General features: G+C 43.5%; 1 protein-coding gene and 1 non-coding gene across 2 annotated transcripts in view; both read right to left on the bottom strand.

Annotated features, from left to right (window-relative positions):
- The window catches only part of LOC121533688 (thimet oligopeptidase-like), a 28,839-nt gene that overhangs the window by 12,493 nt on the left and 3,830 nt on the right, over nucleotides 1-12,516 (bottom strand). The window contains exons 2-7 of the mRNA XM_041839837.2: nucleotides 6,695-6,901; nucleotides 5,777-5,925; nucleotides 5,319-5,426; nucleotides 3,555-3,657; nucleotides 2,819-2,976; nucleotides 2,426-2,561 (exon numbers count right to left, since the gene is read on the bottom strand). Coding sequence (XP_041695771.1) covers nucleotides 2,426-2,561; nucleotides 2,819-2,976; nucleotides 3,555-3,657; nucleotides 5,319-5,426; nucleotides 5,777-5,925; nucleotides 6,695-6,901 — 861 coding nt within the window. The remainder of the gene's footprint in view (nucleotides 1-2,425; nucleotides 2,562-2,818; nucleotides 2,977-3,554; nucleotides 3,658-5,318; nucleotides 5,427-5,776; nucleotides 5,926-6,694; nucleotides 6,902-12,516) is intronic.
- Nucleotides 3,146-3,280, bottom strand: LOC121534375. Its single transcript, XR_005994607.1, has one exon. It is a non-coding gene; the product is annotated as a small nucleolar RNA SNORA16B/SNORA16A family (small nucleolar RNA).

Raw genomic sequence — 12,516 nt, 5'->3', positions numbered from 1 at the left:
TTACAGCCCGAATTCAAAATTGATTATTTTCTCACTCATCTACACACACACAATACCCCCAATGACAAAGTGAAAAAATGCATTTAGACATTTTTGCAAATGTATTGAAAATGAAATACACAATACTTTTGTAGAAGCACCTTTGGTAGAGATTACAGCTGTGAGTCTTTCTAGGGAAATCTCTAAGAGCTTTAGACATCTGAATTGTGCAATATTTGCACATTCTTTTAAATTGTTTTAAGCTCTGTCAAATTGGTTGTTGATCATTGCTAGCCAACCATTTTCAGGTCTTGCCATAGATTTTCAAGTAGATTTAAGTCAAAACACTAACTCGGCCACTCCGGAACATTCACTGTCTTTTTGGTAAGCAACTCCAGTGTAGATTTGGCCTTGTGTTTTAGGTTGCTGTCCTGCTGAAAGGTGAATTAATCTCCCAGTTTCTGGTGGAAAACAGACTGAACCAGGTTTTCCTCTAGGATTTTGCTTGTGCTTAGCTCCATTGCATTTCTTTTTTATCCTGAAAAACTCCCCAGTCCTTAACAATTACAAACATTCCCATAACATAGGGTGGCAGGTGAAAAACATAGCCGACTAGGTGAAAAATCTGTCGATGTGCCCTTGAGCAAGGCACTTAACCCTAATTGCTCCTGTAAGACGCTCTGGAAAAGAGCGTCTGCTAAATGACTAAAATGTAAAATAACATGATGCAGCCACCACTATGCGTGTTTGCTTATTTTTTTCTTTAAGCAATGCCTTTTTCTGGCCACTCTTCCGTAAAGTCCAGCTCTGTGGAGTGTACAGCTTAAAGTGGTCCTATGGACAGATCTCCGCTGTGGAGCTTTGCAGCTCCTTCAGAGTTATCTTTGGTTTCTTTGTTGCCTCTCTGATTAAATGCCCTCCTTGCCTGGTCCGTGAGTTTTGGTGGGCGGCTCCTCTTGGCAGATTTGTTGTGGTGCCATATTCTTTCCATTTTTTAAGAATAGATTTAAATGGTGCTCCGTGGGATGTTCAAAGTTTCTGATATTTTTTTATAACCAAACTCTGATCTGTACTTCTCCACAACTTTGTCCCTGACCTGTTTGGAGAGCTCCTTGGTCTTCATGGTGCCGCTTGCCTGGTGGTGCCCCTTGCTTAGTGGTGTTGCAGACTCTGAGGCCTTTCAGAACAGGTGTATATATACTGAGATCATGTGACAGATCATGTGAGACTTAGATTGCACACAGGTGGCTAGGCCCCTTAGTTCCAGTGAAGGGAAATCTTAACGCTACAGCATACAATTACATTCTAGACGATTCTGTGATTCCAACTTTGTGGCAACAGTTTGGGGAAGGCCTTTTCCTGTTTCAGCATGACAATGCCCCCATGCACAAAGCGAGGTCCCTACAGAAATGGTTTGTCGCGATCGGTGTGGAAGATCTTGACTGGCCTGCACAGAGCCCTGACCTCAACCCCATCGAACACCTTTGGGATGAATTGGAACGCCGACTGTGAGCCAGGACTAATCACCCAACATCAGTGCCCGACCTCACTAATGTGCTTGTGGCTGAATGGAAGCAAGTCCCCGCAGCAATGTTCCAACATCTAATGGAAAGCCTTCCCAGAATGAGTGGAGGCTGTTATAACAGCAAAGGGGGGAAAACACAACACGCCCCCAAGGCAACTCTCGTTTGGCTTAAGTCATGATCGCTAAGCATTTCTTAATGACCAAGCTTCAAAATGAGGCCAAATCAGGCAGTTCAGTGGCTCTATAAAGCTAATTTCCTGCAATTCTACACTTTTTGCCATGGCTTATGCTGTGTTCTTATGCTATCGGAGTGACTCAAACATAACAAAAACAATGGAGGCCCCATGCCATGACAAAAATACCCCTGAATGCATTATTTTGCTGATTGTTAGTTCTCAAAGATTATCTTATTTAAAAAATATAGGTCCATTATCTTTTCTACATACTTTATATCAGGTGTTAGTCGTTTGAGTTTACACTGAAAATGTTTTCCATCCCGAAAATTATAAAACATTTAAATAGAAAACACTTAGGGCGGCTGGCCCAATACTTTTCTATGCAGAAAAACATGCATCCTGTGTGCACTGCTGTCATTCCATTTTTGCAATGTGAACCATTTTGTGTTGTAGCAGTTGTGTTTGTAAATGCATAGTTGAGTGTGAGCAATGCCCTCAACAAATACAATTTGACATCAATACTTTTACTAAAATGGAACAGGGTGGTTACGGCCAGTGGGGTAAGGGGAGTATAGTGAAGCAGCTGAAGCACTACATTGTTTCTGATACAACTGACAGCAGCCTCTGCAGCTATGAATAGTTCATCACAAAACAACTAGCAAAATGTACACTGGTCATTTGGAAATGGAACAACGGACCATAACCTTTCAGTTAGTTGTACCCAGTCTCGATCAGTAACACCCACCTAGGAAGCCGGCCACCTTCTTGCCAGACTTGGCCATGTTCATCTCTAGGACAAAGTCAGCGTGGGTGTTGAAGCCCAGCAGGGAGCTCTTCTGGGCTCTCAACTGCACCAGCTCCTTCAGGATGGCAGAGTTCTTCTACACCAGGGGAAAATGACAGAGGGTGAGGGCTGAAATCCATTCCAGGGGACCATTTTAAGTAACTTTACAGGTTATCCTTGGTGCTCAGAGAATAAACAATTTTTTTTTTGTAAACGTTCATTTCGTGCAGCAGTTCGACTTTCTTTGAGTTTCTCGGGGCTCTGCGATTTTCTTGTTTCGAGTACTTTCTCTGGTCAACGCTTTCCCAGTACAGGATAGTATCACTGTCTAACACAGAACAGACAATGGCTCACCTCTTTGCAGCGAGAGTTGAAGGCCTCCTCCAGCTTCTTGCGGGTCTCGGGGATGAAGCACTTCTTCATGGTCGGGAAGTAGTGGGGGTACTTGAGCGTGATCTTCAGCTTGTCCCCGTCCTGCTCCAGCGAGCTCAGGAAGTCCTCAGGGAGACCGCCTGAAGTGCATCGTCATACATGTCAGAAGTCATACTTATGGATTTACTTTCAATGTTAGTGCTTTTAGAATATTCTTTTTTTCAAGCAATCAAATTAGAAACCTGAAAACTCGCTAGATCTTTCATATAGCCAAGAATGAGACATTTAAATTCTACAACAGTTTCCATTAAGTGGGATTCCCCTTAATGTTGATGAATCAGTTAAGGTCGAACGGCACAGCAACTGTCGGTGAAAGTTATGTTTTTGGCATCCTTTTGATCGTTACTGCTACAAGAGAACAGGGAGGCTTCGATAGGTGCCTGTGAGCTTATAGTTTGTAAAGAGCCAGGTTGGGATGAATTTCACTTTGGTTATTACTTCAGTTCACTTTGAGTCAATTCAGTAGATAGTATACTGAAATTCCAATTCAGAGGGCCATCTATTTTTAATGAAGATATTTTAACAAATTGGAATTGATACCAATACTATTAAGTACTATTTAGTTACTATTATTGGATAGTACCTATTATTTATATGAGCAAAGGTCCAACAACAGAAATGGGGTCTGAACTGTTAGGCCCAGTGAACATGGACTCACCCAGCTCCTCTCTGGTGAAAGCCAGACTAGTGGTGTCCTCGTTCAGGTGCTTGTTGAAGTCAATGCACAGGTTGCTCAGCCTCTTCCTGATCCTCTTGACTTCCTGTTTGGATTTGATAGGTAAAGTCAATAAGTTGACAACAGTGAACCTACTGTAGATCAAAGTATGACACGAGTCATTCCACCTCAAAAAGCACAAGAAAGAAGATTGACACCCACCATCTCAGATTGTTCTGAAATCATTTCTGTTAGGAACAGATAAGATTAGCATGCCAATAACATTATTTTGTTGAAAGATTATTTGAACTGTGAGAAATTAAGCTAAATCGACTGCACCCAAAATTGTCAATTTCAATTTATAGGATTCATATACTACTCAATAAATATAGCACTAAAACATCCGATTTGGACCAAAACCAAACCTTTTAACAATGATTAAGACGTGAGAATCCAAATAAATGGTCAAAAGACACCCACAGACCCACCCAAACCTCACACCAAGCCCACCCCAAAGGCCAGTATAAATTCTGTATGTTTGACAAGTAGTATGAAGCTGCGGCTTACAGTATTCTTTATTCATCCTATGTAATGTATTGGTGGTTTTTCCTCCGTTCAGAGAAATTAGCCATTGAAGTCGCTTGCATTTTCCCCCATAAATCACTGTGAAAACACCAGATTTTTCCCAGTAGATGCCGCTGTTCCTGCGGTTACTGCCACACACTTTTATCCATGTCGCTGGTCTCTTGTGTTTATTAAATGGATCACAAAAATGCTTTTGCAACTTTGGGTAGAAAATATATAGTTTTTGCGCATTATGAAAATAAATAGTGTGGTCATCCTCACAAGTCAAGCCAGTCCTCCATGAAAGCAATTCAGTTTGTCCTTCTCTTAGCAACCTAATACTTCAACCCAACAATCGGCAGCTCCCTGAGAGGGTTATCCCTATGGTGCAATTCTCATATGAAGACTTTTCCTACAAGTCCAAAAATGTGATGGAGAAATGTGCTAGTGACTAAAATGTTGTGACAACCCTAATAAAATAATACAATTATAAACCATTACATAGCAGTCTTATGTTTTTCAATAAAATGGTTAGAAAACATTTCTATGTTGTTTGATTAGTGATATTTACCATTAAACCCAACACCATTACAAAACAATATACAGTGTGTATTTGGGACATTGAAACCTTTAGAACTGCTGTTGGTTTGCTTGTTCACCAGAAATGGTCTAACTAATCCAGACCTTTTTGGAAGGGAATAAACTACACACACAGGGGCCGTTTCCTGGACACAGATTAAGCCTAAGAGAAGGACAGTTTGTGTGTGTTTGAATTGCTTTCATGGAGGACTGGCTTGAATTGTATGGATGACCAAACCTTTTCATCATGGACAAAGGCTAATGTTTTATACACAAAGTTGCAAAAGGGTCCATTTAATAAACACAAGAAACCAGCTAAATGGATAAAAGGGTGTGGCAGTAACAGCAGAAACAGCTGCATCGAATGGTCAAAAGTGGTACTTTCACATACATTTATGGGGGAAAAATGCAAGACTTCAATGGCTAATTTCTCTGAACAGGGGGGAAAAACATCACTAAATTCACTGAGAATACATTGCATAGTATGAATAAACAATATTCCAAGCCGCAGTTTCATACTACCTGTCAAACATAGAGAACTGATACTGTATACTGGCCGTTGGGAGTGGGGTTGGTGTGGGGTTTGGGGGTGGGGGGGTCCGTGAAAACGGTAAAGTCTCTTACATCCTGTGTTTCTTTGGGCAGGTGGAGGCCGTTTCTTCGGCCCAGCTTGATCAGCCTCTCCATGTACCTCTTGGATTCCTGAGTAAGCGTGTCATCGTCAACCTTCCCCTGTGAGAGGTTAAAAGCAGAACTCAGCCAATGAGAATGATACTCCACCCAACCTTTACGTAGCCATAAGATAATTCTAAAGACAACATGAGGCAATAGCATGTAAAAACATACAGGAATCACCTATCGATATCTTCCTAGGTACAGCTCAATAGGTCAGTGGCTCCCCTTTTCCTCTCCTTTATTAGTACTGATCTAATGAAGTGGGAAGATGAAAGCACATGCACTGATTGTATTTTCAGATCAGTGCAGATGAAGAATAAGGAGATGAGGAGAGGAAGCCACTATAGACTATTGACATCTTTTATCTATTGGTACCCTCTGTATTGATCTCATATGGCCCTCCTCACCTCCAGAGCCACGATCCTCCGGTAGACGTCCTCCCTCATGCTCATCTCCACATCAAACTCCGACAGCTTCTTGTCGGCGTCGGTGCTAGCCGTGCGCACGTCCTTGGAGGAGGACACATGCTGGGGGAAGTCCAGCATGTTGCGCTCAACTGGAATAACATGTCAAAATGTAAAAGTGAGCAGGTAATATGAGCGTCATTTTCATTGTAAGTGATACAATCGTCATCATGATACAGTGCATGTCGTGCTTTCTCAGTGCTCAAAGTGCTTTCACACTGAAATAGGGGGACTCAATCCATTACCAATGTGTAGCACGCACAAATAGTTTATAAAACCAGTCTAAACAGATTTGAACACCTGACCATTGTCTGCTTGAAACATAGGCTTAGGTTTTGGGGAATGTGCGTTGTGAGGAAACAGTCTTAAAGGCCTAAAATGATGCAAACGATGATAAAAACAAGCTCTTTTGTACATTTTGAATGAGATATTTTGCTGCTCTGAGTCTATAAAAGGCTACAACTGACTGATTTAACATGTACAGTCCAGTGTCCACTGCCTGTGCCTGGCTTCAACACAATGCCAAAAACACTATTGTAGGGAGCATAGGCTGGTCAGCTAGTCTTTATGTAAATGTGCTGATTTGTCTATACCATTGCATACCAATTTAGACATTTTCCCAATTGCTTACAATGACAGTGGAGTAGATGCTAGGTGTGGTTGCTATGGACTGAACTGCTAGACTGAACCGATTATGTATCCTCAGTTCTGTTTTAGTGAAACCTGCCCATCAGTTACCAACAAAGTGCAGGGACTTGTTCTTTGCCCTCTTTAGCTACATCATAACCTATTAATTTCAATCCACTGTGGTCATACAGGAAAGGGGTTGAAGAAATGATGCTATTTTGGAGTCACACCCACCTGTGTACTCCACCTCCACATCAGCGAGAGCTTTCAGGGTACTCTCATAGGAAACACTGGCCAGGTCCAGGGCCCCGACAAAGTCATACACCTTTTTGGTCTTGGCAATAAGCTCATCTGAGAGCTGATTGATTTGCTCGGGGGTCAGGTCCCAGCGCAGGCGGTTGTCAGCACATACTGGCGCACCACTGCCAGATGCCAACTCTTCTGTTGGGTGAAAGAAAGGTTGGTCATGAGTTGGATGGTTCGTCTTGGAAAAGGCCTACTTCTAAACCGTGAGGAAGTGTATGAGGAAATATTTTTTGTTTCACTATGCAGGGGATGATTCATGACATTCAATGGCATGTGGTATGAACTAGGTCTAGTTTCAGCATTGTTCATGCGGTTAGAAGATACTGTGGCAGGTGTACTATCAGATGTACAGTCAACACTACATTTTACATTTTAGTCATTTAGCAGACGCTCTTATCCAGAGTGACTGACAGGAGCAATTAGGGTTAAGTGCCTTGCTTAAGGGCACAGACAGATTTTTCACCTAGTCGGCTCGGGGATTTGAACCAGCGACCTTTCGGTTACTGACACAACGCTCTTACCCACTAAGCTACATGCCACCCCGTAACACTACAAATACTAGCAATATTTCCCTGTTCCCTTTAAACACTAGCAACCAATTGGCAGTCTGTAAATATAACTGACATTGTTCACATTTCTACTCTTATCTATAGAAACTATGTGGATGTGCATATTAGCTAGCTAATGACGTGATAGGCATGAAGAGGTCCAGCACTGCCACCGCACAATGTGTTAACCTCTTAAGGATCTGACCCTTTTTTTCAATTTTCGCCTAAAATGACATACCCAAATCTAACTGCCTGTAGCTCAGGACCTAAAGCAAGGACATGCATATTCTTGATACCAGTTGAAAGGAAACACTTTGAAGTTTGTGGAAATGTGAAATTAATGTAGGAGAATATAACACATTATCTTTGAAATGCAAGAGAAAGGCCACAATATAATATTGCAGTTTAGGCGCAATTTAGATTTTGGGCACTAGATGGTAGCAGTGTGTGTGCAAAGTTTCAGATTGATCCAGTGAAGCATTGCAATTTTATGTATTTATTTTATTTAACTAGGCAAGTCAGTTAAGAACAAATTCTTATTTACAATGACGGCCTACAACGGCCAAACCCGGACGACGCTGGGCCAATTGTGCGCCGCCCTATGGGACTCCCAATCACGGCCGGTTGTGATACAGCCTGGAATCAAACCAGGGGGTCTGTAGTGACGCCTCAAGCACTGAGATGCAGTGCCTTAGACCGCTGCGCCATTCGGGAGACCAATACTGGACTATTTTGTATCAGGTCTGCCCAAATGTGCCGAATTGGTCAATTGATACATTTTCAAGTACATAACTATAGAGAACATACAAAAATGATATGGTAATACAAAATGTAAGTTTACACACTCCCAGAATGTCATACATGATGGATCATTAGCTTATACACCAACTTTCACACATCTAGATGGCCAGGCAGGGTGGGTGTGGAGCCAGAGACAGCAGGGGTTCAAACTGTAGAACCCAGTTCCTACATTTGAATATAAAAATGGATTTTACCAAACAAAACTATGCCACATTTCATCTTTGGGACCCTCAGGATGACAAATCAGAGCAAGATTACTGAATGTAAGTACATAACCTTCAGAGGTGAATGTATCAAACCAGTTGCCGTGATACATTTACATTTTACATTTTAGTCATTTAGCAGACGCTCTTATCCAGAGCGACTTACAGTTAGTGAGTGCATACATTTTCATACTGGCCCCCCGTGGGAAACGAACCCACAACCCTGGCATTGCAAGCGCCATGCTCTACCAACTGAGCTACAGGGGACTGTTGTTGCGCTGTTGTGCACTCTCCTCAAACAATAGCATGGTATTTTGTCACTGTAATAGCTACTGTAAATTGGACGGATAAACCATGTGATTCTATGTTTAGTGGAGATCTTCGGTGTATAAAGTGACGCGGGAGAGGGCAAAAAAGCATCTAACGACACATGAGCAGTGATACTGGCCTTCTATTAGAAGGCGCTGCAGGAACGCCTCTCTGCAAACTATGATGCTGAGACAAAATAAATAACTGTCTAAATTACAGACCTGCTCATCCAATGCATTCAGGGCAATGCTCAAATAGTTGGTAAATTATTGGCACTGTCTATTTGTATTTATTTTATTTGTATTTTTGGGGGGGGTAGATCAGCTTTAATCTTATGTTTCACCGAGTTGTGACTGAACGCCGACATGGATAACATCCAGCTGGCAGGATATACGCTACATCGGCAGGATAGAACGGCTGACTCCGATAAGACAAGGGGTGGCGGTCTGTGTATATTTGTAAACAACAGCTGGTGCATAAAATCTAATACTAAGGAAGTCTCGAGGTTTTGCTCGCCGGAGGTAGAGTATCTGTGCACCACACTATTTACCAAGAGAGTTCTCATCTATATTTTTCGTAGCTGTCTATTTACCACCACAAACCGATGCTGGCAATAAGATTGCACTCAATGAGCTGTATAAGGCCATAAGTAAACAGGAAAACGTTCATCCAGAGGCAGTGCTCCTAGTGGCCGGGGACTTTAATATAGGGAAACTTAAATCCGTTCTACCTCATTTCTACCAGCATGTTAAATGTGCAACCAGAGGGAGAAAAAAAAAAAAAAACTCTAGACCACCTTTACTCCACACACAGAGACGCATACAAAGCTCTCCCTCGCCCTCCATTTGGCAAATCTGACCATAACTCTATCCTCCTGATTCCTGCTTATAAGCAAAAACTAAAGCAGGAAGCACCAGTGACTTGGTTAATAAGGAGGTGGTCAGAAGACGCAGATGCTAAGCTACAGGACTGTTTTGCTTGCACAGATTGGAATATGTTCTGGGATTCTTCCGATAGCATTGAGGAGTACACCACATCAGTCACTGGCTTCATCAATAAGTGCATCGATGACGTCGTCCCCACAGTGACCGTACGTACATACCCCAACCAGAAGCCATGGAATACAGGCAACATCCGCACTGAGCTAAAGGGTAGAGCTGCCGCTTTCAAGGAGCGGGATTCTAACCCGGACGCTTATAAGAATTCCCGCTATGCCCTCCGACGAACCATCAATCAGGCAAAGAGTCAATACAGGACTAAGATTGAATCGTACTACACCGGCTCCGACGATGTGGCAGGGCTTGAATGCTATAACAGACTACAAAGGGAAGCACAGCCGCGAGCTGCCCAGTGACACAAGCCTACCAGACGAGCTAAACCACTTCTATGCTCGCTTCGAGGCAAGCAACACTGAAGCATGCACGAGAGCATCAGCTGTTCCGGATGACTATGTGATCACGCTCTCCGTAGCCGATGTGAGTAAGACTTTTAAGCAGGTCAACATTCATAAGGCCGCAGGGCCAGACGGATTACCAGGACGTGTACTCCGAGCATGCGCTGACCAAGTGGCAAGTGTCTTCACTGACATTTCCAACATGTCCCTGACTGAGTCTGTAATACCAACATGTTTCAAGCAGACCACCATAGTCCCTGTGCCCAAGAACTCTAAGATAACCTGCCTAAATGACTACCGACCCGTAGCACTCACGTCTGTAGCCATGAAGTTCTTTGAAAGGCTGGTCATGGCTCACATCAACACCATTATCCCAGAAACCCTAGACCCACTCCAATTTGCATACCGCCCCAACAGATCCACAGATGATGCAATCTCTATTGCACTCCACACTGCCCTTTCCCCGGACAAGAGGAACACCTACGTGAGAATGCTATTCATTGACTACAGCTCAGCGTTCAACACCATAGTGCCCTCAAAGCTCATCACTAAGCTAAGGATCCTGGGACTAAACACCTCCCTCTGCAACTGTATCCTGGACTTCCTGACGGGCCGCCCCCAGGTGGTAAGGGTAGGTAACAACACATCTGCCATGCTGTTCCTCAACACGGGGGCCCCTCAGGGGTGCGTGCTCAGTCCCCTCCTGTACTACCTGTTCACCCATGACTGCATGGCCAGGCACGACTCCAACACCATCATAATGTTTTCCGACGACACAACAGTGTTAGGCCTGATCACCGACAACGATGAGACAGCCTATAGGGAGGAGGTCAGAGACCTGGCCGTGTGGTGCCAGGATAACAACCTCTCCCTCAACGTGACCAAGACAAAGGAGATGATAGTGGACTACAGGAAAAAGAGGACTGAGCACGCCACCATTCTCATCAACAGGGCTGTAGTGGAACAGGTTGAGAGCTTCAAGTTCCTTGGTGTCCACATCACCAACGAACTATCATGGTCCAAACACACCAAGACAGTTGTGAAGAGGGCACGACAAAGCCTATTCCCCCTCAGAAGACTGAAAAGATTTGGCATGGGTCCTCAGATCCTCAAAACGTTCTACAGCTGCACCATCGAGAGCATCCTGACTGGTTGCATCACCGCCTGGTATGGCAACTGCTCGGCCTCTGACCACAAGGCACTACAGAGGGTAGTGCGTACGGCCCAGTACATCACTGGGGCCAAGCTTCCTGCCATCCAGGACCTCTATACCAGGCGGTGTCAGAGGAAGGCCCTCAAAATTGTTAAAGACTCCAGCCACCCTAGTCATGGACTGTTCTCTCTGCTACCGCATGGCAAGCGGTACCGGAGTGCCAAGTCTAGGTCCAAAAGGCTTCTCAACAGCTTCTACCCCCAAGCCATAAGACTCCTGAACAGCTAATCATGGCTACCCGGACTACTTGCACTGCCCCCCTACCCCCACCCCATCTTTATACGCTGCTGCTACTCTGTTAATTATTTATGCATAGTCACTTTAACTCTACCCACATGTACATATTACCTCAACTAGCCGGTGCCCCTGCACATTGACTCTGCACCGGTACCCCCCTGTATATAGCCTCCCTACTGTTATTTTATTTTACTTCTGCTCTTTTTTTCTCAACACTTTTTTGTTGTTGCTTTATTTTACGTTTTTATTTAAAAAATAAATGCATTGTTGGTTAAGGGCTGTAAGTAAGCATTTCACGGTAATGTCTACACCTGTTGTATTCGGCGCATGTGGCAAATAAAATTTGATTTGAGATGCACTCACACCTGTCTGCTGCCATTCTTGAGCAAGCTCTGCACTGGTGGTGCCCCGATCCCGCAGCTGAATCAACTTTAGGAGACGGTCCTGGCGCTTGCTGGACTTTCTTGGGAGCCCTGACACCTTCTTCACAACAATTGAACCTCTCTCCTTGAAGTTCTTTATGATCCGATAAATGGTTGATTTAGGTGTAATCTTACTAGCAGCAATATCCTTGTGTGAAGCCCTTTTTGTGCAAAGCAATGATGACAGCACGTGTTTCCTTGCAGATAACCATGGTTAACAGAGAAAGAACAATGATTTCAAGCACCACCCTCCTTTTAAAGCTTCCAGTCTGTTATTCTAACTAAATCAGCATGACAGAGTGATCTCCAGCCTTGTCCTCGTCAACACTCTCACCTGTGTTAATGAGAGAATCAATGACATGATGGCAGCTGGTCCTTTTGTGGCAGGGCTGAAATGCAGTGGAAATGTTTTTGGGGGATTAAGTTCATTTTCATGGCAAAGAGGGACTTTGCAATTAATTGCAATTCATCTGATCACTCTTCATGACATTCTGGAGGATATGCAAATTGCCATCATCAAAACTGAGGCAGCAGACTGTGAAAATTAGTATGTGTCATTCTCAAAACTTTTGACCACGACTGTAGAATTGTTGAATGAGTTCTGTAAACAATAGATTTTATATT

The sequence above is a fragment of the Coregonus clupeaformis genome, chromosome 20 (genome assembly GCF_020615455.1).
Source record: "Coregonus clupeaformis isolate EN_2021a chromosome 20, ASM2061545v1, whole genome shotgun sequence".
NCBI lineage: Eukaryota > Metazoa > Chordata > Actinopteri > Salmoniformes > Salmonidae > Coregonus > Coregonus clupeaformis.
The sequence above is the reverse complement of the archived record's forward strand: the minus strand, read 5'-3'. Positions and strand labels throughout refer to the sequence as shown.